The following is a 22,982-nucleotide window of genomic DNA, read 5'->3' as shown; positions in this document are numbered from 1 at the left end:
CAAACACTCTGATCAAAAAATGGGAAAAGGAACTGAATAGATATTTTTCAAAGGAAGACATACAAATGGCCAGTAAATGAAAAAATGTTGAACATCACTAATCATCAGGGAAATGCAAATAAAAATCATAGTGAGATATCATCTCACCCCAGCTAGACTGGCTATTATCAAAAAGAGTTAGAATAACAAACACTGGTGAGTATGTGGAGAAAAGGGAACTCTTCTACACTGCTGGTGGGACTATAAATTAGTAAAGCTATTATGGAAAACAGTATGGAGGTTTCTCAAACAAGTACAGATAGAGCTACCATATGATCCAGCAATTGCTCTACTGGATATATATCCAAAGGAATAGAAATCATCATGTTGAAGGGATATCTGCACTCCCGTGTTCATCGTGGCTCTCTTTACGATAGCCAAAATATGGAACTAACATAAATGTCCATTGGCAGATGACTGGATATGGAAAATGTGGTATAGATACAAAATGGAATACGATTCAACCATAAAAAAGAATGAAATTCTGCTATTTGTAGAAACATGGATGAGCTTGGAGAAAGTTATATTAAGTGAAATAAGTCAGGCACAAAAAGAGAAATACTGCATGTCACCACTCACAAAGGAGAGGGAGGGAGGGAGGGAAGGAAGGAAGAAAGGAAGGAAAAGGCAGACCACAATAAATGCTGAACTTTCAGAAGGAGAGAACAGACCTATAGTTACTAGAGATGGGGGAGGGGGAGTGGGAGGGGGGGTTAGGGAGTAATTAGGTATAAGAGATACAAATAATAATTACAATTTGTAATGATGAACATGCTAATATTGATTTGATCATCACATACTATACACAAAAACTGATAGTCAACTCTGTGCCCCGTAAATATGAATAATCAGTTGTTTCAATTAAAAAATAAATAAAATATAAAAATATCATTAGCTCTTATTAATATTGAAACTGAGCCAACACTTTGTTCTTATTTGGGAGAAATTTAAGTTCCAAGTTAGGGCAGGTTAGAAGTCAGATGATAGTGGCTTTGTGAACAGGTTTCATAGCCCTGATTTGGGCTTCAATTCTCACTTTTTTAAAATGAGGAATGAGATTAGATCAGTGTTTCATAATCATTCTCCCTGGAGCTCTAGGCTTTTTGCAGAGAGTAGAAAGCAGAAGTGGGAAATGGATACCTTTGGTGCCTGGGTTTCCAGCTGCCAATTCAATCAGGACAGTTCTGCATTTATCCATTTTATATATTTGGGTTCTGTGACAAATTTTATTTGGGAAAACACAGGTTGTGTTGTAAAACAAGAAAGGAAGATTGAAAAACTCCTGGGCCACGTGAAATCTAAGAGTCCTTGCTTTATCTCTGACATATTTCTTCAGTCTCTAAATATAATTAACCTGAGGACTCTAGGTGAAAGTGTTTTTAACTATAGTTTCTAAATTTTGTTTTCTTTTTTCTTTTTTTCTTTTGCTTTTTTTTTCAGAGATGGATAAAAATAAACAAACAGAAGCTATTACCCTAATGTCTATATTAGCGATATTGATCTACTTATCCAGCCTAAAGGACTTAGAACAGACTGCAGGGAAAAGCCATGCTTGACTTAGGGGTGCTTTTGCTAAAGAGGAGCATAACTCTTTTTCCCCGAGGTAAAGAATATTAGTCTAAAAGGGCTTGTAATAACATTGATACCTTAAATATTTAATCAGTCTTTTTTCTGCTTTGGTCTGGACTTTTTCCTTCAAGAGCATAAAGCAATAAAATCAATACATGACTTAAATAGAAAAAGCATATGGTCTTACAGTTTGATGCCTCTGAGTAACACTCCTGTACGACAAGGTTGCATGTTGTGTGAAAATGAACTGGGAAGCAGAACTTAAACACTGGGTCATGGGCTCCTGCCAGTGGAAGTGCAGAGCTGCCCACCCCAACATCTGCAAATTGTTACATCCAGATCTCTTTTATTTGATGGAAAGGCACACTAACAAAATAATCTTTTTACAGGTAGCAAGGGGCTAGAAAGAGTGCAAAGAGATAGGAGCTACTGAGCTAACATCTGTCTATACCTGACATTTTCCTATTTTATACATATAGACTTTAAGAATTAAAAATGAATAAAGAATTTTAGAAAGCTATCAAAAAATTACCTATTTTCCAAAAGGTTAGGATTGTTAGCACAAATCCACATGTCGAGAGATTCTTTTTCCTGATAATTAGTAGAAAAAGGTAAGACTCTCCATTTAAGGCAAAGATCTGATAATCAAAACAAAATCACACACAAAAGGGATCACGATCAGAAATTAATCGATTATAGTAAGATGTCAGTTTGCATATACCAGAAGTATGAGGTATCTCTCAATCCAAAGACACGTGAATCCTTCATCACATAACATTATGCTTGATGGCACAACTGTTCTAGGATTGCACCAGCTACTTCAGAATCTCACCAAGAAATGATCATTATTGTTACTATTATTATTATTGCTTCAGTTCCCTGCAGTTGGTTTCTGCTACTCTCAACCAAAAGAACTTTAAGTAGTAGACCCCACTTTATCTTCGTAAACCACATTAAGGATTCCAGTGACTTGATTCTGCCATTTTCTCTGACTTGTTCCCATCCAGGACACTATTTTCTGTCTCTAACCCCGTGTCTGACATAAGAAGGGAAATCAAGGTCTCTGAATCATTTACACATTTTTTTCTTCTATAAATGTTTCTGCTCTTATTCCACTCTCCAGTCTACACTTTTTGATTTCCTTGTCTATTTCCCTCGTTACCTTTAGGACAAGGCACATGACTCTCTCCAGGGTACACTTAAGTTTAATCCTGGATTCCCTCCAGACAGACTGTTAACAGTTTGTAGGTAAATAAATACCTGTCTCTGTTCATCTAAGGCAGAGGCAGTTTGCACAGTGGTTAAGAACCCAAACAGATCCACTTCTTACTTTCTCTATGATCCTAGACAAATTACTTAACTTCTCTAGGTTTCATTACCATCATCTGTCAAAAAATATTAATATTAGTACCTATATAAAAGGGTTACTGAGGATGAAATGACATAATAATGATAAAAGCCAAAATTGCTAGACACTATCCTAACCACTTAGTAAACTTTACATTTATTAATTCATATTACTCTCACAACAGCTCTATGATGTAGCTGCAACTACTAATCTCATTTTATAAATGAGGAAACTGAGGCTTAAAAAGGATAAGTAATTTGCCCAATTTTATACAGCTCTTGAGTACTGGAGATTGGATTCTAACAGTAGCTGGTGCACACCAAAAATACGCAGTACTTGTTAGCCATTATTATTATCTTCTGATAGGTTGCTACGTTCTGTCATCAATTTCCTCAATTATACCTTCTAAATATATCATGTGTGTTCCTCTTATATCTCACTGCCACACCTTAATTCAGACTTTTATGTTTCCTCACTTGGATCTTAGATTACAGAAGGAGTCACCTCAGAGGTCAGACCCCTCCCTTTGCTCTAGTCCTCTATCAAATCACCCTTCACTGAGCTGCCAGAGCCACCTTACTACAAGCTACATCTGACTAGTCAGCCCATCCTTGGAATATGCCCAGGTGAAAGGTTGGGGAGATATTCCCAGGCACTATGTAAGTATTACTATAGAGTTTTTTACACACTATAGGGTGCTTTTTGGTTTGCTTGTCTATCTTCTCCACTGGACTGTTCATTATAGATAGCAGAGATGATCTGTAATCCATTACCCTTTGTATAGTGGCTAGAAAACATAGCAAAAATACTCAATGATTCAATAATGTTATTCACCTATTGAAAAACTTCCAATACCTCCCTACAGCTTATCAAAATAAAAACCTATCCTGGCATTCAAGGCCCTCTAAACATGTTTACTCAACCTAGTGTTTTTGTCTTTTATTATTTCTTCGTTATTCATTAATTCAGTTGTCAATTACTAAATGTCTACTGTGTATTAGACACAGCATTACATATTAAAAACAGAATGATGGTTGTTTCTATTACTCCACCACAAACATTTTAGCTGAAGTGTACACCTGAAACTAACTCATATTTCCCTACTCTTCATCTCTGCCTTTCAAAACTCTATTTTAAATACCATCATGAATGCTACCACTGTCACAAAGTCTTGTCTCTACTCCCTCTTTTTCTTTGAACCCTCAGAGAACTCTTTGCCTCTATTACATTATTTTTCTATTACAGTTATTTTTGTGCTTACCTTAATCTCTCTCCTAGACTGTAACCTCCTTGAAAACATAAACTATATCTTACCCACATTTCTTAACACAGTTACGTACATATTTAAAACCTCATTAATATTAATATTTGCTAATTAGAATGGTATTCAACACTCACCACACTGTATGATGGATGGGATGCCTATGGCTTGTCTTCTCTGAATAGAATCTGAAGGTTTCTCCATGTCTTTGTTTTTCTGGTATCCAAACTCCTTCCAAAATAATGTTAGGTTTCTATTACCTTAAAAAAAATAAAGCAGGCAAAGAATAATGGAAAAAAAAAACAAACAACATGACCAAGAACATTAACAAAGAAAAATTTTGATATAAACACATGCAATACAATATATCAACTATGTAAAAACTAATAAATATACAGAAATAAGAGATTAAACTATTAACATTATCTCTGAGTAACAATATTATAGGTGAAATGTTTTCTGCTTTATACTTTCTTGCATTTTTGAAATTATATGTGATATATATGCAATGTTTTTATAATAAAATTAAAGACAACAGCAGTTATAAAAAATGTTTATTATTGCCATAAAACATATTGACATTTAAAGCATTGTTGTTCAATATTCCCAGGAAGGACTATACTGATTAAACTTAAAGGCTACACAAGATTATTGATACTGTCTGGCCAGTTAGCTCAGTTAGTTAGAGCATGGTTCTGACAGCACCAAGGTCTAGGGTTTGGATCCCCATATCAACCAGCTGCCAAAAAAAAAAAAAAAAGATCATTGAAACAAATATTTATCATTCCTATCTCATAGTCAGACTTCCTTTACCTTTTATTTTATCTCTGGCTCCCTTTCCTACCCTAGCCCCAAACTCTGTACTTTCTCTTTGTTTGAAAATACCACGTATCATAGAGGACCATTAGAAAGTCCTCTTTAGGAGACTTTGTTCTTATGCTTTGATCCAGCAATTGTACTGCTACAAATTTTCCCTAGAAACATACATAAATGGCCATTTATGAGGTCTTCACAACTTCATGGAAAATACATATTATGAAAAAACTACGCATTGATTGCAATTTTTTTTTGCACCCAAATAAACTTGTACTCACTTGTTATAACATGTCTGAACAGGATCTAGTTTGAGGCACTAAGAAGGATAAGACATCAGTTTGAAAAGAGCCCCTATCAGAGCAACATGAATTCTGCTAAAATTGAAGCAAGAACAAACATCAAATTTATGGTGAAGCTTGGATGGAAGAATGGTGAAATCACTGATGCTTTATGAAAAGTTCATGAGGACAATAACCCAAAGAAATCTTCAGTTTACAGATGGATGAGTTGTCTTAAGAAGGGACAAGAGGATGCTGATGATGTCCACAGCAGCAGACCATCCACAACAATTTGCGAGGAAAAAATTAATGTTGCCCACACCCTAATTTAAGAGGACAAGGATTAACAGCAGAAACAGTACCCAACAACGCAGACATCTCAACTGGTTCAACTTATGCAATTGACTCAAAAATTACAGTTGAGCAAACTTTTCACTCAATGGGTGCCAAAACTATTGTGGCCAGATCAGCTGCAGACAAAACCAGAGCTTTCAATAAAAACTTTAAACAAGTGGGATCAAGATCTTGAAGCATTTCTTCAAAGAAGCGTAACAGGAGACGAAACAAGACTTTATCAGTATAATCTTGAAGACAAAGCACAATCAAAGCCACGGCTACCAACAGGTGGAAGTGGTCCAGTCAAAGCAAAAGCAAACTGGTCAAGAGCAAAGATCATGGCAACAGTTTTTTGGAATGCTCATGGCATTGTGCTTGTTGACTTTCTGGAGAATCAAAGAACAATAACACTTGCTTACTATGAGAGTGTTTTGAGAAAGCTAGCCAAAGCTTTAGCAGAAAAACACCTGGAAAAGCTTCCTCAGAGAATCTTTTTCCAACATGACAATGCTCCTGCTCATTTCTCTCAACAAATGAAGGCAATTTTGTCAGAGTTTCAATGGAAAATCATTAGGCATCCACCGTATAGTCCTGATTTTGCTCCTTCTGACTTCTTTTTGTTTTCTAATCATTAAAAAGCTTTAAAGGGCATCCATTTTTCTTCAGTGAATAATGTAAAAAAAAAGACTGCATTAACATGGTTAAATTCCCAGGACACTACATTCTTTAGGGATGGGACTAAAAGTCTGGTATCATCACTTACAAAAGTGTCATGAACTTGATGGAGCTTATGTTGAAAAAACAAAGTTTAGGTTTTTTATTTTTATATTTTAATTCCACTTTTCTATGAACTTTTGGAAGTCCCTCATATTTTACAGCACTGTTTGAATAGCAAAAAGTTAGAAATATAAAAGCCTATGAATACAGAAGTGATAAATTCCATTCTGAAATGATGGAACACTGGGTAAACTTTAAAAAGAAAGAGGTGGTATACGAAGGTATTAACATTCAACTCTGTACCTCACAAATATGTTTACTTATTTTTCAATAAAAAATAAATAAAATAAAAAGAGAGAGGTAGAGATAAATGTAGTGTTGCATCAAGATCTCTAAAATATAGTTTTAATTTTAAAAAAGATATAAAACAGCATACCTAGTATAATCAATTTTTGTAATTTATAAAAAGCATATACATATAAAATTGCGATGTGCATACTTTTCTTTTCCTGAATGAATGCAAAAAAAAAGTTTTAATAGTGGATACCTTTACAGAGGAGACATGTTGAGAGAAAGGAAAGGAAAAATACTTTTACTTTTTACTTTTCTGGACACTTCTAATATTTTTACATGTGCATATATAACTTTAAAAAGTTTTTTAATCCATGTTTTACTATTTTGTCCAATATAGTAATAATCATTAACTACAAGCCACATGTGGCAATTGAGTTCTTGAAATGTAGCAGATATGGAACATTTTTGTCAATGTACATATTTCCAAAAGTGTGTTCTGAAATATAAACCTTGGAAATATGTGAAATAGGGCCAGCCTTACAACAACCTTAACATATGTCTATGTAATCTGTGTGAAGCACAAATGGACTTACACCTTACTATTCCTGTTAAAATTTAGGCTCAGAATGTTATGGGTCTTAAAGACCAGCAGGGGAGGGACTCAGCCTTTGAAAGCAACTTCCCAGCTAGGCTGGGTTGAAAGCAGATCTCATAAATTCCTAGGTCTCCTGTCTTATTTCTTCACAAAATCCCTAGGTACTCTTGTTCCAAATTTTCTTTTGGATTCTGCTTTTTAGGCTTTCAATTCAGACTCTCAGTTTCTGCTCTGTGCCTGGGATTTGGTCTTAGTCTCTCTCATACTCCACTACTTCTCTGCAGACCAGAGCCTGATATTCTACTCTGGTATATGGAAGGTCTCAGAGGCTTTTCTTCTCTGCTTTGCACATTAACTAATTGGTCTTCACTATGTTAAGGTAGGGGGTGCTGTAGATTTTTAAAAAACATGAATTTGAATGTTGGCTCTGTCATATATTAGTTGTATAATTGTGGGTAAGCCTCTAAGTTTCTTTTATCCATAAGGTGAGCAATTACAATAACTAGCCTTACAGGATTACCATAAAGAATAAATGTGCAGGCACGTTTATAGATTAAAATCTATAGAGCCTGGAAGATTCTGGGAAGATAGTAGAATAGGAAGCACCAGAAATCTGTTTCCAGATTTTCACCACCCAGACAAAAACCGATCTGGCAAAATCTGTCTAATGTAACTATTTTGGAGCTCTGGAGTCTATTGAAGACTTGCAACTTCCAGAGGAAGGCTTGGATGGTAAACTGTAGTTAATTTTAGTTATTTCAGTTTTAGCCAGTAGCAGCTACCCATGCTGTACTCCTCGATCCTGTGACAGATAGCTGTGCTTGTGTTCCAGGAAGAGCTTGCACACAGCTTGTAGGACTCAGGGTGGTCAAAAAAAGGACGCTGTCCTCCAAATATCGGGGATCTCTGCTTTGATCACTGACTGTTGCTTATGATCACGGAAGTGCAGACAAAGGGGTGGAGGCCATTGTTACACCTCCTCTCATTATTGTAAGCTCCTCCCCTCTGACTGAAGTAATTTCCAGAGAGTTCAAAGGACTGGTGGTTTCTGTACCCCTTTCATTTTTCTCTTTTTCCTCTTTTGGGAGACAGATATTGAAGACTAGCAGATTCAAAGAAACCACATATATAGGGGGAATCAGAAAGTCACCACACATGCCTGGGGAAGACACAGGATCAGAAAAATCTGAGACCTTAAGTTTACACCTTAGGCAGAGACTGTCTACAACAATAAAAGAAAATAAAAAACAGCAAACTTTAGGGAAGGGGAGGAATCTGATTTCCAAAGTTATGACATTATAAGATTCAAATTTACAGTTTTCAACAAAAAAATCACAGGATATACAAAGAAACAGGAAAGCAGGAAAGTATGGCTCATCCAGAGGAAAAAATAAACCAGCAGAAATTGTCCCTGAAAAGACCTGATGACAGATATACCAGACAAAGTCTTTAAAATAACTGTCTTAAAAATGCTCAAAGAACTAAATGAGATGTAAAAATGTGAAGAAAGTGATGTATGAACAAAATTTAAAACATCAGTAAAGAAACAGAAAACCTAAAAAAAAAAAAAAAGAAAGAAATTCTGAGGCTGAAAAATGTAACTGAAATAAAAAATTTACTAGGAGATTCGAATGCAGATTTAAGCAGGCAGAAAAAACAGTAAACTTGAAGACAGGATAATAAAAAATTAGTTATGTCTGAGACACAGGAAAATAAAAGATTGAAGAAAAGTGAACAGAGCCTAAGGGACCAATGAGAAACCATCATGACCAACATAGACATTGTGAATGTCCCAGAAGAAGGAGAGACAGAGAAAGGGCAAGAAATACTGTTTGAAGCAATAATGGTTGAAAACTTGCTGTATTTGATGAAAGGGATGGATATAAACATCCAAGAAGCTTAAAAACCTCCAAATAGGATATACTCAAAAAGTCCCACAGCAAGTCACATTGTAATCAAACTGTTGAAAGACAAGAAAATTTTCAAAGCATAAAGAGAAAAGAAACTCATCACTTTCAAGGGACCCTTAAAAATATTATTAGCAAGTTTCTCATTGGAAACTTTGGAGGCCATAAGGCAGTGAAATGGTATATTCAAAATGCTTAAAGAAAACTGTCAACCAAGAAACCTATATCTGGCAAAGCTGTCCTTCAAAAGTGAGAGAGAAATTAAGGCATCCCAGATAAACAAAAGAAAAGCTGAGAAAGTTCATTACCACAAGACCTTGCCCTCCAAGAAATGCTAAAAAGATTCCTGTGGGTTGAAATAAAAAGACACTAGGCAGTTACTAGAAATTGTATAAGGAAATAAAAATATCATTAAAGGTAAACGCATGGGCAATTATAAAAACGAATACTACTATAAGAGAGATGTGTAACCACAGGTTTTGTTTTCTGCATAATTTAAGAGACTAACTCATTTTTAAAAATTAATTTATGTTTTTGTACAATTCAATGTATAAGGATATAATTCTGTGACATGAACAACTAAAAGGGGTGGGAAAGGACCTTTTTAAGAAGCAGAGGTTTTGTATGTTATTGAAGTTAAGCTGAAATAAATTCAAATTAGAGAGTTATAACTTTAGTGTGTTAAATGTGATCCTCATGGTAACCACAAAGAAAGTAGCTAAATATATGCAAAAGAACATAAGAAAGGAATTTAAATGTTTCACTACAAAAAATCAACTGGACACAAAAGAAGACAGTAATTCAGGAAATGAGAGACAAAAAAAGCTATAAGGAACATGGAAAACAGTTAGTAAAATGACAGAACTCTCCCCTTATCAGTAATTACTTTAAATTTAAATGAATTAAACTCTCCATTCAAAAGACAGAGATTAGCAGAATGTATTAAAGAACATGGTTCCAGTATATTTTGTCCACAAGGGACCTACTTTCAATCCAAAGACACAAATTGGTTAAAAATGAAATAATGAAAAAGGATATTTCTTGCAAATATTAAGCAAAAGAGATGAAGAGTGGCTATCCTAATATCAAACAAAATAGATGTTAAATTAAGAAAAGATTATGAGAACAAAGAAGGACACTATATATTAGTAAAAGTTTTAATATAGCAAGAAGATATAAGAATTATAAACATTTATGTACCTAATAACAGACTATCAAAATATATAAGGCAAAAATTGACAAAATTTAAGGAAAAAATAGACAGTTCTACAATAATAGTTGTAAACTTCAATACCATATTCTCAATAATGGACAGAACAACCAGACAGAAGATAAGCAAAAGTTAAAAGATAGAGGACTTTAACAACACAAAAAACCAACTAGATCTAAAAACTAAGCCTCAATAGACTTAAAAAGATAGTTATCATACAAAGTATCTTCTTTGACCACACAGGATGGAAAGGAAAACTGGAAAGTTCTCAGATTTGTGGAATTTAAATAGCACATTAGTAAACAACCAACAAATCGAAGAAGAGATCACAAGGAAATTAGCAAATACTTATAGATGAATGAAAACAAAAACACAATGTACCAACACTTATGGGACACAGCAAAAGCCACGCTGTGGGGGTAATTTATAGCTACAAATGGTTGTGATTAAAAAAAAAAAGGAAAGATCTCAAATCAAAAACCTAACTTTACAACTTTACAACTTAAGAAACTAGAAAAAGAAGAACATACTAAACCCAAAGCTAGCACAATGAGGGAAGTAACAAAGACTAGGCAAGAGATAAATGAAAGAGAGAAAATAAAAATAAAAAAGAAAATAAACAAAATCAAAATCATTTAAAAGACCAGCAAAATTGACAAATGTTTAGCCAGATGGACGAAGACAAAAAGAGGGAGGATCCAAATTGCTAAAATCGGAAATGAACATGAGGATATTACTACCAATTCTATAGAAGCAAAAAGAATTTCAAGAGAGTACTATGAACAACTACACACCAGTATATTGGACAACGAAGATGAAATTCACAAATTTCTATAGAAACTCAAAATATACCAAGACTAAACCATGAAGAAATAGAAAATCTGAATAGGCCTATAATTAGTAAAAAGATTGAATCAGTAATCGAAAATTTCCCAACAAAAAAAAGACCTAGAACTGATAGCTTCACCAGTGAATTTCACCAAACATTTAAAGAAAACTAACATCAATCCTTGTCAAACATTTCCATCTGAAAAATTGAAGAGGAGGGGAACACTCCTCAACTCATTCCATGAAGCTGACATTACCCTGATTTCAAGGCCAGACAAAAACAGCACAACAAAAGAAAACTGTAGACAAATATCCTTTATAACGCTGACATAAAAAAATCTTCAATGAAATACTAGTAAACTGAATTCAGCAGCATAATAAAGGGATTATACACCATGCCTACATGGGATTTATTCCTGCCTAAACATACAAAAATCAATCAATGTGATGCATAACATTAAGGGAATGAAAGGGGGAAAAAAACCTGGTGATTATCTTAACTGATGTAGAAAAAGCATGTGACAAAATTCAACATCCTTTCATAATAAAAATACCCAACAAACTAGGACTGAGAGTCAGCATAATAAAAGCCAAATGTAAAAATCCATAATGACCATCATACTCAATGGTGAAAGACTGATAGTTTTCTCTTTAAGATCAGGAACAAGGCAAAGATGCCTGCTTTCAGCACTTCTATTCAACATGGTACTGAAATTCCCAGCCAGAGTGATTAGGCAAGAAAAAGGATAAAAGGCACCAAAATTAAAAAGGAAGAAGTAAAATGATTTCTGTTCACAGATGATATGATCTTACATATGCAGAATACCCTAAAGATGACACACGCACACACAAAATGTTAGAACTAATAAATTCAGCAAAGTGGAGGATATAAAGTCAACACACAAAAATCAGTTGTAGTTCTATACCCTAACAATGAACAATTTAAAAAGGAAATTTAAAAGACAGTTAAATTTACAACAGCACCAAAGAGAATAAAATACTTAGGAATTAACAAAGGAGGTGAATAACTTGTACTATAAAAACTACAAAACATTTTTTAAAAATTTGAAGAAGGCATAAATAAATGAAAAGGCATTGTCATGTGGATGACATTCATGGATTGGCAACTTAATATTGTTAAGATGTCAATACTGCCAAAAGCAATCTATATATTTACTGCAATTCCTGTAAAAATCCCAATGCCATTTTTTTGCAGAAATAGCAAAACCCATTCTAAAATTCATATGGAATCTCAAAGGAACCCAAATAACCGAAACAATCATAAAAAAGAATGAAGCTGTAGAACTCACACTTTCTGATTTCAAGACTTATTAAAATTATAGTAATCTGAACAGTAGGGCTGTAGACCAGTGAATATACAGTCTAGAAACAAACCCTCACATATACAAATTATTCTCGACAAGGGTGCCAAGACCATTCAATGGAGAAAAGAGAGTCTTTTTAACAAAAGGTGCTGGAAAACTGGATATCCACATGTGAAAGAATGAATTTAGACCTACCTGACACTATATATAAAAATTAACCCCAAACGGATCCACACCTCAGTGTAAGACCTAAAACTATAAAACCCTTAGAAGAAAACATAGGGCAAAAGTTTCACCACATTGGATTTGGTAATAATATCTTGGATATGACACCAAAAACACAGGCAACAAAAGACAAAACAGACAAATTGGTCTTTGTAAAAACAAAAAATTTTCTGCATGAAAACCACTAGCAACAGAGTAAAAAGGCAAATCATAGAATGGAAGTAAATTTTTGCAGATCATATATCTGATAAGGGATTACTATCCAGAGTATATAGAAAACTCCAAAAGCTCAACAAAAACAACAAAAAACAACCCAATTCATAAAAGGTAAAGTAACTTAATAAACACTTTTTCAAAGAAGATATACAAATAATCAATAAGCACATGAAAAGATGCTCAATATCACTAATCATTAGGGAAATGGTAACCAAAACTATAATGAAATACCACCTCACATCCATCAGAATGGCTACTTTAAAAGAAAGAACCCAGAAAATGACAAGTATCGGCAAGGATGTGGAGAAATTGGAAACCCTGCATACCGTTGGTTGAAATGTAAAATGGTGCAGCCACTATAAAAAAGAGTAGAGTGATACCTCAAAAAATTAAAAGTAGAATTAACATGTGATCCAGCAATTCCACTTTTGGGAATACACTCAAAAGCACTTAAAGCAGCGTCTCAAATCATCAAAAGAAGGTACATAAATGGCCAACAGATGTATGAAAAATTCTCAGCATGACTAACCATTAGGGAAATGCAAATTAAAACAACAATGAGATATCACCTTACACTTGCTACAATGGTTATCATCAAAAAGATGAAAGATAACAAGTGTTGGCAAGGATGTTGAGAAAAGAGAATCCTTATACACTCTTGGGGGGAATGTAAATTGGTACAGCCGTTATGGAAACAGCATGGAGGTTTCTAGACAATTAAAAATAGAACTACCATATTACACACCAATCCAACTTCTGAGTATATATCTAAAGAAAATGAAATCAATATCTCAAAGAGACATCTGCACACCCATGTTCATTGCAGCATTAATCATAATAGCTAAAATATGGACTAAAACTAAGTGTCCACTACCCAGTGGATTTAATGCAATTCCTATCAAAATACCAATGACATTCTTCATAGAAATGGAGAAAACAATCCTAAAATTCATGTGGAACAAGAAAGATGCTGAAGAGCCAAAGCAATCCTGAGAAAAATGAACAAAGCTGGAGGCATCACACTACATGACTTCAAATTACACTACAAAGCTATAGTAATCAAAACAGCATGGTTCTAGCATAAAACAGATACACAGACCAATGCAACAGAATAGAAAGATCAGGAATAAATTCAAGCACTGACAGCTAACTGATCTTTGGCAAAGGTGCCAAGAATACATATTTGGGAAAAAGTTTCTTCAATAAATAGAGCTGAGAAAACTGGATATCCACATAAAGAGGAATGAGACTTCTACCGCTACCTCTAGACCTCTACATCTCACTATATATAAAATCAACTCAAAATGAATTAAAGACAAATGTAAAACCCAAAACTATGAAACTACTGATGAAAACACAGAGGAAATGCTTCATAACATGGGTCTGGGCAAAGATTTTTAAATAAGACCTCAAAAAACAACAAAAGCAAAAATAGATGAGTAGGATTACATCAAACTAAAAAGTGTTTGCACACCAAAGGAAAGTGTTAACAGGGCGAAGGGACAAATCTATACATCTGACAAGAGGTTAATATCAACAGCAAAGAAATATCCAATTAAGAAATGGGCAAAGGATTTTAATAGACATTTTTCAAAAGAAGTCATACAAATGGTCAACAGGTATATGAAAAAATGCTCAACATCACTAATCATCAGAGAAATGCAAATCAAAACCACAATGAGATATCTCACCCCAGTTAGACTGGCTATTATCAAAAAGAAAAAAAAATGCTGGCAAGGATATGGAGAAAGAGGAATCCTTTACACACTGTTTGTGAGATTGTAAATTAGTACAGCCATTATGGAAAACAGTATGGGAGTTCCTCAAATAATTAAAAATAGAACTACCACATGATCCAGCAATCCCACTACTGAATATATTTACCCAAAAGAAATCAAGTCAGTATGTCAAAGAGATATCTGTACTCCCATGTTTATTATAGCACAATTTACAGTAGCCAAGATATGGAATCAATCTAAGTGAACAACAGATGAACAAATTTAAAGATTCTGTGGTATATATACACAATGAAATACTATTCAGCCATAAAAAAAAGATGAAATCTGTTATATGTGGTGACATAAATGGATCTGGATGACATTATGTTAATTAAAGTAAGCCAGACACAGAAAGACAAATACTGCATGATCTCACTCATATGTGGAATCTAAAAGAGAAAAAGAAAAAAAAAAAAAGATTCTCGTAGAAGTAGAGAGTAGAATAATAGTTACCAGATGAAGGGAGGGGAGAAAGGTGGCAGGGAGGAGAAGGGGTGGACTAATAGGTACAAAACTATGCTTTCTACTCTAAGTGAATCATCATGCAGTGTATACATGTATTGGAACACCACACTGCATCCCACAAACATGTACAAGTAAATGTTAAAATAAAAAAAAAAAAGTTGATATTTCTATAATATGTAAGTAAGAACAGCAGTTACCAGAGACTGGGGAAAGGAGGGGAAAAGGGGGGAAGAAAAATGGGGAGTGATTGGTCAAGGGGTACGAAATTACAATGACCTAGGAAGAATAAGTTCTGATGTTCTGTTACATAGTAGGGTAACTATGGTTAACAGTTAAGTTTTGTATAATACGTAATAGCTACAGGAGAAGCTTTTGAAATGTTCTCACCACAAAGAAATGATAAATGCATGAGGTGATGGATACACTAACTACCTGACCAGATTATTATATAACTATATATATCAAAACATTAAATTGTACCCTGTAAATATGTACAATTACATGTCAATTAATATATATATATATATATATATATGTATTTAAAAAACACTAAATTTCTATCAAGAGGTGAATAGTTTTTAAAAATGTAGTATACATACACAATGGAATACTATTCAGCCTTAATAAAAGGAAATCCTGTCATTTGCAACAACATGGATAAACCCCGAGGACATTGTGTTATGTGAAATAAGCCAGTTGCAGAAAGACAAATACCACATGATCTCACACCTGGAAACTAAAAAAGTTGATCTCACAGAAGCAGAGAGTAGAAAGGTGGTTACCAGAGGCTGGGGATGGGGATTTTGGGAGATGTTCATTAAAGGATACAAAATTTCAGTTAGACAGGAGGAATAGTTCAAGAGATCTATTGTACTTCATGGCAACTAAATTAATAACAAAATATTATGTACTTGAAAATTGCTAAAAGAAAAAGGCAGGGTTTTGAAGAAGTATTTTCTATATCCATGTTCATAGCTGCATTACTCACAATAGCTAAAATGTGGAAGCAACCCAAGTGTCCAACAACAGATGAATGGATAAGCAAAATGTGGTATATACAACAACATATTATTCAGCCTTAAGAAGGAAGAGCATTCTGACACATACTACAACATGAATAAATCTTGAGGACATCATGCTAAGTGACATAAGCCAGTCACAGAAAGACAGATACTGTATGATTCAACTTATAAAAGGTACTAAGAGTAGTCAAAATCATAGAGAAAGAAAGTAGAATAACGGTTCATAGGGGATGGGTGGAGGAGAGAATGGGGAGTTATTGTTTCATGGGTACAGAGTTTCAGTTTTGCAAGATGAAAGGAGTTCTGGAGAAGGATGGTGGTGACGGTGGCACGACATTATGAATGTACTTAATGCTGCTGAACCGTATATTTAAAAATGGACCTTAAGATGGTAAATTTTATATTATGTGTATTTTACCATAATAAAAAAAATAGAATAAAAAAACCCCACTATGGAGCTCTCCAGAAATTTAAATTGCTGCTGTATTTATTTGACCTCTCTCTAAATGTTACTTCCCCATGAAGACGGTGCCTTCCAAAGGAGGAATGCACTTTATAACTCTGCATGTACTAGGCATGGAGCTGAGCATCCTGCACCTAACATACCCTAAGAAAATATTGTGGCTGTTGTTCCTGACAAAATACCTCATTAACGTGTTGTTTGGGATAAAATACAGGTGAAATAATGTCTCTCTCTGAAAACATTAACTAAAACTGTTAATAGAACATGTCTAACTAATAAGATGAGTATCAGCTGGGATCCCCAAACATTTTACCAAGTTGTTAAAAATATAAGCACACAGTTTTCAAGGATAGAATGATCCTTCCCTTCCCTGCTCTGTGATCACACCACTCTTAAACACTTATACATTATGTTTTAATTCACTTTATGCCTATTTTCCACTTCGGATGGTGAAATCTTTGAAGACAGTAGCTATGCTTGGGATGTTGTTTATAGTAGCTGACACAGTGCTTAGTATTCACTTTTGGGACTAAATAATACTAAAGAATTACTGCCTATTAAAGGCAGAAATAGAAAATTCACTAGCCAAAACATCTAAAGACCAGGCCTGACAGAAGACAATACAATATTCAAGGTAGATATTAGGGCCAAGAAATGAACCTGTGTGTGTGTGTGCGCATGCACACAAGCGTGTTTTAATTTAGGTGTATTTTTTATTGCTAATGGGACCTCAACTATTTACCTTCTGATAGAAGATATTTCAACATGCACAACTTGCATTTGTGCCTGTGGTGTTATTAAAACAAATTTCCCATGTAGTTTACTCTAAAAATTAGGTAAGTGCTTCAGTAAGCTGGTAAGAAGGCCAGAGGGATGGCAGTAGGAGAAAATACATCACAGTTGTTTTCTTTTATGCGTTGCTTAGTCTGCAGAGATTTATACAGTTACCCTTACTTTTTTTTCCTTCCAAATCCATGTATCACAAAATGACAGTGATGTTTGACATTGGAAAGTGCATGTCTATAGACATTACCCAAACTGCATCTGCAGGAAATGAGTTTCAGAGTTTGCATTTATAAAGATTCTTATCTATCCCAGTCTAGCAAGAAATTGTAAAATTAATAACAATAATAATTTATTGTTTTAGGTTGGCCTTCATTAAAAGAGTGGTATACAACTGTGGAAATTTTTACCTTTTATTTATTTTTCTTCCATTGTAACATTGTTGATTGTACATATCTGTGGGATATAGAGGTGAATATCAATATCTTTATGCAATATGTGATGTTCAGGATATTAGTATATTCAACAACATACAATGTAATCATTTTTTGTGGCCCTTTGGAATATTTTGAAGGAAAATTTACTTAATGTAAATGTGTACATTAATAAAAAGGGAAGATCTCAAATCAATAATCACCTGTGCACCTTAAGAAACTAGAAAATGAAGTGCAAACTAAGCCCAGACATAGCAAAGGAATTAAATAATAAAAAATTAGAGCACACATAAAAGAAATAGAAAATTTAAAAAAAAATAGAGAAAATCAGTTAAACCAAAAGTAGGTACTTTGAAAAGATCCACAAAATTGACAAACCTTTACCAAAATGGACTAAGAAAAAAGAGAGAAGACTCTAGTAACTAAAATCAGAAATGAAAGAGGAGTTATTATAATCAAATTTATAGAACTCAAAAGGATTTTAAGAGAATGAACTATGAATAATTGTTGGTCAATAAATTAGATCACCTACATGAAATGAATAAACTCCTAGAATCACACCCCCTACCAGATGCATGACTTCCTTGAGGATTTCTTGCAGGGCTTGTTGTGTGGTGGTGAACTCCCACAGTTTTTGTTCATCTGGAAAATATCACTTTCCCTCATTTCTGAAGGATAGCCTTGCTGAGTATAGTATTATTGGTTGATGATTTTTTTTAGTATTTTGAATATATCATCACATTTTCTTTTGGCTTGGTGAACTCCCACAGTTTTTGTTCATCTGGAAAATATCACTTTCCCTCATTTCTGAAGGATAGCCTTGCTGAGTATAGTATTATTGGTTGATGATTTTTTTTAGTATTTTGAATATATCATCACATTTTCTTTTGGCTTGTAGAGTTTCTGTTGAGAAGTCTGCTGTTAGTCTGATAGGGGCTCCCTCATAGGTGACTTGATGCTTTTCTCTTCCTGCTTTTAGGATTCTCTCTTTGAGCTTTGCCAGTTTGACTGTGATGTGTTTTGGAGAGGATCTTTTTGGGTTGAATCTGTTTGGAGATCTTTGAACTTCCTGGATGCAAAGGTCCATATCTTTCCCTATACCTGGGAAGTTTTCTGTTACTATTTCATTGAATAGGTTTTCATGCCTTTTCCTTTCTCCTCCCCTTCTGGAACACCCATGACTTAAATGTTTATGTGCTTAAGGTTGTCTGCCAGCTCTCTTAGATATTCTTAATTTTTTAAAATTCTTTTTTCCTTTTTTTGTCTGCCTAGGTTATTTCAAAAAGACTATCTTCAATATCAGAAATTCTTTCTTCTGCTTGTTCTAGCCTGCTGCTTAAGCTATTGATTGTGTTTTTTTTATCTTGTTGAGTGGATCTTTCAGTTACATGAGTTCTGCTATATTCTTTTTAAAGTTATTAATCTCTTTGTAAATTTCCTCCTTCATACCCTGGATTTTTTTTTTCTCATTTCATTATGTTGTCTAACTGAGGCTTCTTATATCTCAGTGAGTTTCCTTAAGATTGTTGCTTGGAATTCCTTTACAGTCATTTCAAGGGTTTCCTGCTCTTTAGGGTATGGTATTTGAGAATTACTATAATTTTTTGGTGCTGTCATATTTTCCTGGATTTTCATATTTCTGGTTATCTCTATGTTGATATCTGGTCATCTGGTAGAGCAGTTGCTTCTTCTATTACTCTGGAGTGGGCTTTGACTCTCCTGTGTCAATGCAGTCTTGTCTGGCAGGCCACCTACATGGTGGCTGTGGCTACTGCTGTGGCATTGAGTAGCTTTTGCAGCAGTTGTGGCTGTGGTGGGCCACCTGTGGAAGTGGTGTTTTCAGCATGCTATACACCTGCTTCCAGGTGGAGGGGGATGCCCTCAGATCCTGCCTAGTACCTGGGCGCACTCCTTGCCTGCTTCTAAGCAGAGGATGTCACCGTCAGCTCATGTCCCGGGTGTGCTCTTTGCCCCAGGAAATTTTTAATATATAGTTTTATTGTGTCTTAATGAAGTTTTAAAAGTGCCCTTTCATCCAGATGTGAATTAAGGGTAAAGAGTAAAATTTCAAAACTTAAAATAGTAATTGCCTGGACAGTTAGCTCACTTGGGAAAGTGTGGCGCTGGTAACAACAGGTCAGGGGTTAGGATCCCCATACCAACCAGCAACCAAAAATAAATAAATAAGTAAATAAGTAAGTAAATAAATAAATAAATAAAATACATTTTAAACATTTCCAACTACCTATGAAAACAGCCATGCAGATAACCCAAAATTTGTTAACTCTAAAATTATATTATTACTTTAGCATCTTCAAGATAGGCTGATTTAAAAATTCAGTTTATTGCTGTAAAAAGTAAATGGCTGAAAGCATTTGGCTAATAGCCAGAATTATAAAAGAATACATATCTTGAGACTTTTGTTTGAAGAATCAATAAACTTGTTAAATTAATGAGATAATCTGGGATTAATGCAAACAGAACTAAAGTCTCAATTTCTAAAACAAGTATCTGTGAGAAAAACTGTGAAAGGTTAATTTACTGCTAGCTATGTATAGAATTCTTTATTCAGAAGATTTCTAATGCTTAAATTAACATGATTAATTTTTCCAGAGCCTCTTAAAACCAGGAAAAAATAATGGGAAATACTGCAATAGCTTACTAAAAGTTTGTCAAAACCAGTAACTTAAAGAGCAGTCAACACGGTTAGATTTTTGCCTCTTAAAAATAAGAGAAATGCAACATTTTGGTTTCATACCTGTTCACACAATATGCAATGAAATTCAGGGAATCAATTAGTCAAAGAAAGAAGCAATAAAAGTCAACAGTAAACTACCAAATCAAAGCTTTGAGGTCTCCATCAATATAAGAAAGCCTAAAACAGTTTATAAACTCAAAGCGCCAGGAAAATCATAGAATGGGGAAAGTATTTAAATCAGGTCCCTGCTTTCATGTAGTTCTGCATCTAAATAGATGATTTATTCTATTTTTCATGACTCCTTAGATAAAAATTATACATCCATTTCCAGGGGACTGTTAAATACTACCTCCTCCTCTGTTGAATATTGTTTTGTTTGTCATCACCCCTCTCATTTTTAGCTAAGGTTAACAGTCAGACACCAGACCCTTCGTAATCTGGTCCAAGGCGTGATCGTTCATCATCTATGTTTTTAATGGAAACTCTAGATTAGGGATAGCAAACTGATTTCAACTGATACCAGCTCCAGTGAGTTGGCAGTGATGTCTGGTACACTCCTGAGAAGGACTGTGAGGCCAATTGCCACTTATCAAGAAGAGCTGCCACAATGGCTTAGAGTCTGTGGTGCATGTGACATGAGAGAGCCCCTATATAATTGAGGCCTATTTTCTATGCTCGTTTTTTACTGCTCAGAGTAGTCTATTTGAACTAAAGAAAAGAAAAGAAAAGTATTGTTAGTGGTGGTGAAGCTGCTACGATCCTTCTTTCCACCCTTTCTCTTGGTTTCTGGGTATGGTGGAGTGGGGTTGGACCAGTGTCATGTCATGGCTGCAGTCAGTGCCAGAAGTACGTGTCAGCTGCTATCAGAATGCTTTTACTTCTTCACTCTACTTTAAGCACAGTAGGTGATACAGCAAAACTTCAGGAGTCTGCAGATTCGGTCCAATTCGGTCTAAACATCAACTTCATCATTTGACCTGAAATGCAGCATTATGTTCTCTAGTTCCATATCAATCTTTAAGTGTGATGGGCCTCCTTAAGTTGCAAAAAAATTTCAGAACCACCACCCCCAACCTAAAAAAATACATGATGAAAAAAATAAACCATTAATTTAATAACACTTTTGAGTAATTTTATGTTGCTATCCACAACTATATCTATATACATTTGAAAATCTATATGTATGAGGCATTATGACATTTACCGGTAGGCTTAGGAATTCAAGGGCTCCCTGGCATACTCTAAGGTCCCCTAGGGCATCTTGGCTCACAGTACAGAACACCACATCATTCTACACATGGAGACTAGAAGGGACAAGGTTAGAAGCCTCATTATGATAAATCTTCAAAAAAAAAAAAAAAAACCACTAAGGAAAATTATGTTTCTTCTGGTTCTCTTTCCTCAGTAAGAAATAACATTTACCTTTTTTTTTAGTTTTTATTTTTATTTAGCCATTGTCACTGCTTTTCTTTGGATACATTCCAGTTTCTTTAATTCTCTCTAAAATGTGGAAATCAAAACTAGACTTAATAATCTAATCTGAAGCATATTCATGAAGAGTTTTGTGTTATCATGGGCAATAACCTAGTGAGCTATGTATATCTTCCCAATACCCGGGTTAGGATAAATGGTCTTCGTACCAGGACTCTCCTCACATTATTCAGACATACATGAAGTCTATTGACTGCTTTAATGTTCTTGAAAGCCTAAAGATTTGTATTTAGTTTGTTATTAATACAATTTAATTCTGATTGCATTTTTTCATGGATTAAAAGAATTAATATTTTAAAAATACATTTTATTATGTATGTTTAAGGTACACAACATGATTCATGGGATACATATGGGGAGTAAAAATGTTACTATAGTGAAGCAAATTAACATACCCATCATCTCACAGTTACTTGTTTTTTTTTTTTTTTGTGGCAAGAGCAGCTAAAATCTAGTCATTTAACATGAATTTCGTACACAGCACAATTTTATTATCAGTAATCCTCATGCCATACATTAGATCTCGGATTACATTGTTTTATTTATTTTTATTTATTTATTTATATTTTAAGCCACTAAGTTTTGAGGTCATTTATTATGCAGCAATAGATGACTAATACAGGCTGTGAAATGACAAGTCTCTCCCCCAGTTTTCACCATCTCATTTCACCAAGAAATGGCAAATCCATTTACTCTGTCATTTATTCCAAAATCCAAGACTCAGCTTTGGCTCTTCTCCTCCTTTCACAACCCACACCAGCAAATTCTTTAAGGCAGCTATTCCTTAAACCTGTACCACAAATCTGCCTTCTGTTTTCCATCTTCACTGCCACAACCCATACCCAAGCCACAATCGCCTCTTGCCTAAACTCCTGCAAGAGTGT

The 22,982-nt window shown here is 34.5% G+C and overlaps 1 protein-coding gene across 1 annotated transcript in view; it reads right to left on the bottom strand.

Annotated features, from left to right (window-relative positions):
• MORC1 (MORC family CW-type zinc finger 1) overlaps positions 1-22,982 on the bottom strand; it is a 179,151-nt gene that overhangs the window by 68,069 nt on the left and 88,100 nt on the right. Inside the window, 2 exon segments of the mRNA XM_008573016.1 lie at positions 2,141-2,246; positions 4,355-4,477. Of these exon segments, the coding sequence (XP_008571238.1) occupies positions 2,141-2,246; positions 4,355-4,477 (229 nt within the window).

Source organism: Galeopterus variegatus, unplaced genomic scaffold (genome assembly GCF_000696425.1).
Source record: "Galeopterus variegatus unplaced genomic scaffold, G_variegatus-3.0.2 Scaffold864, whole genome shotgun sequence".
NCBI lineage: Eukaryota > Metazoa > Chordata > Mammalia > Dermoptera > Cynocephalidae > Galeopterus > Galeopterus variegatus.
This window is presented reverse-complemented; position numbering and strand designations above follow the sequence as displayed.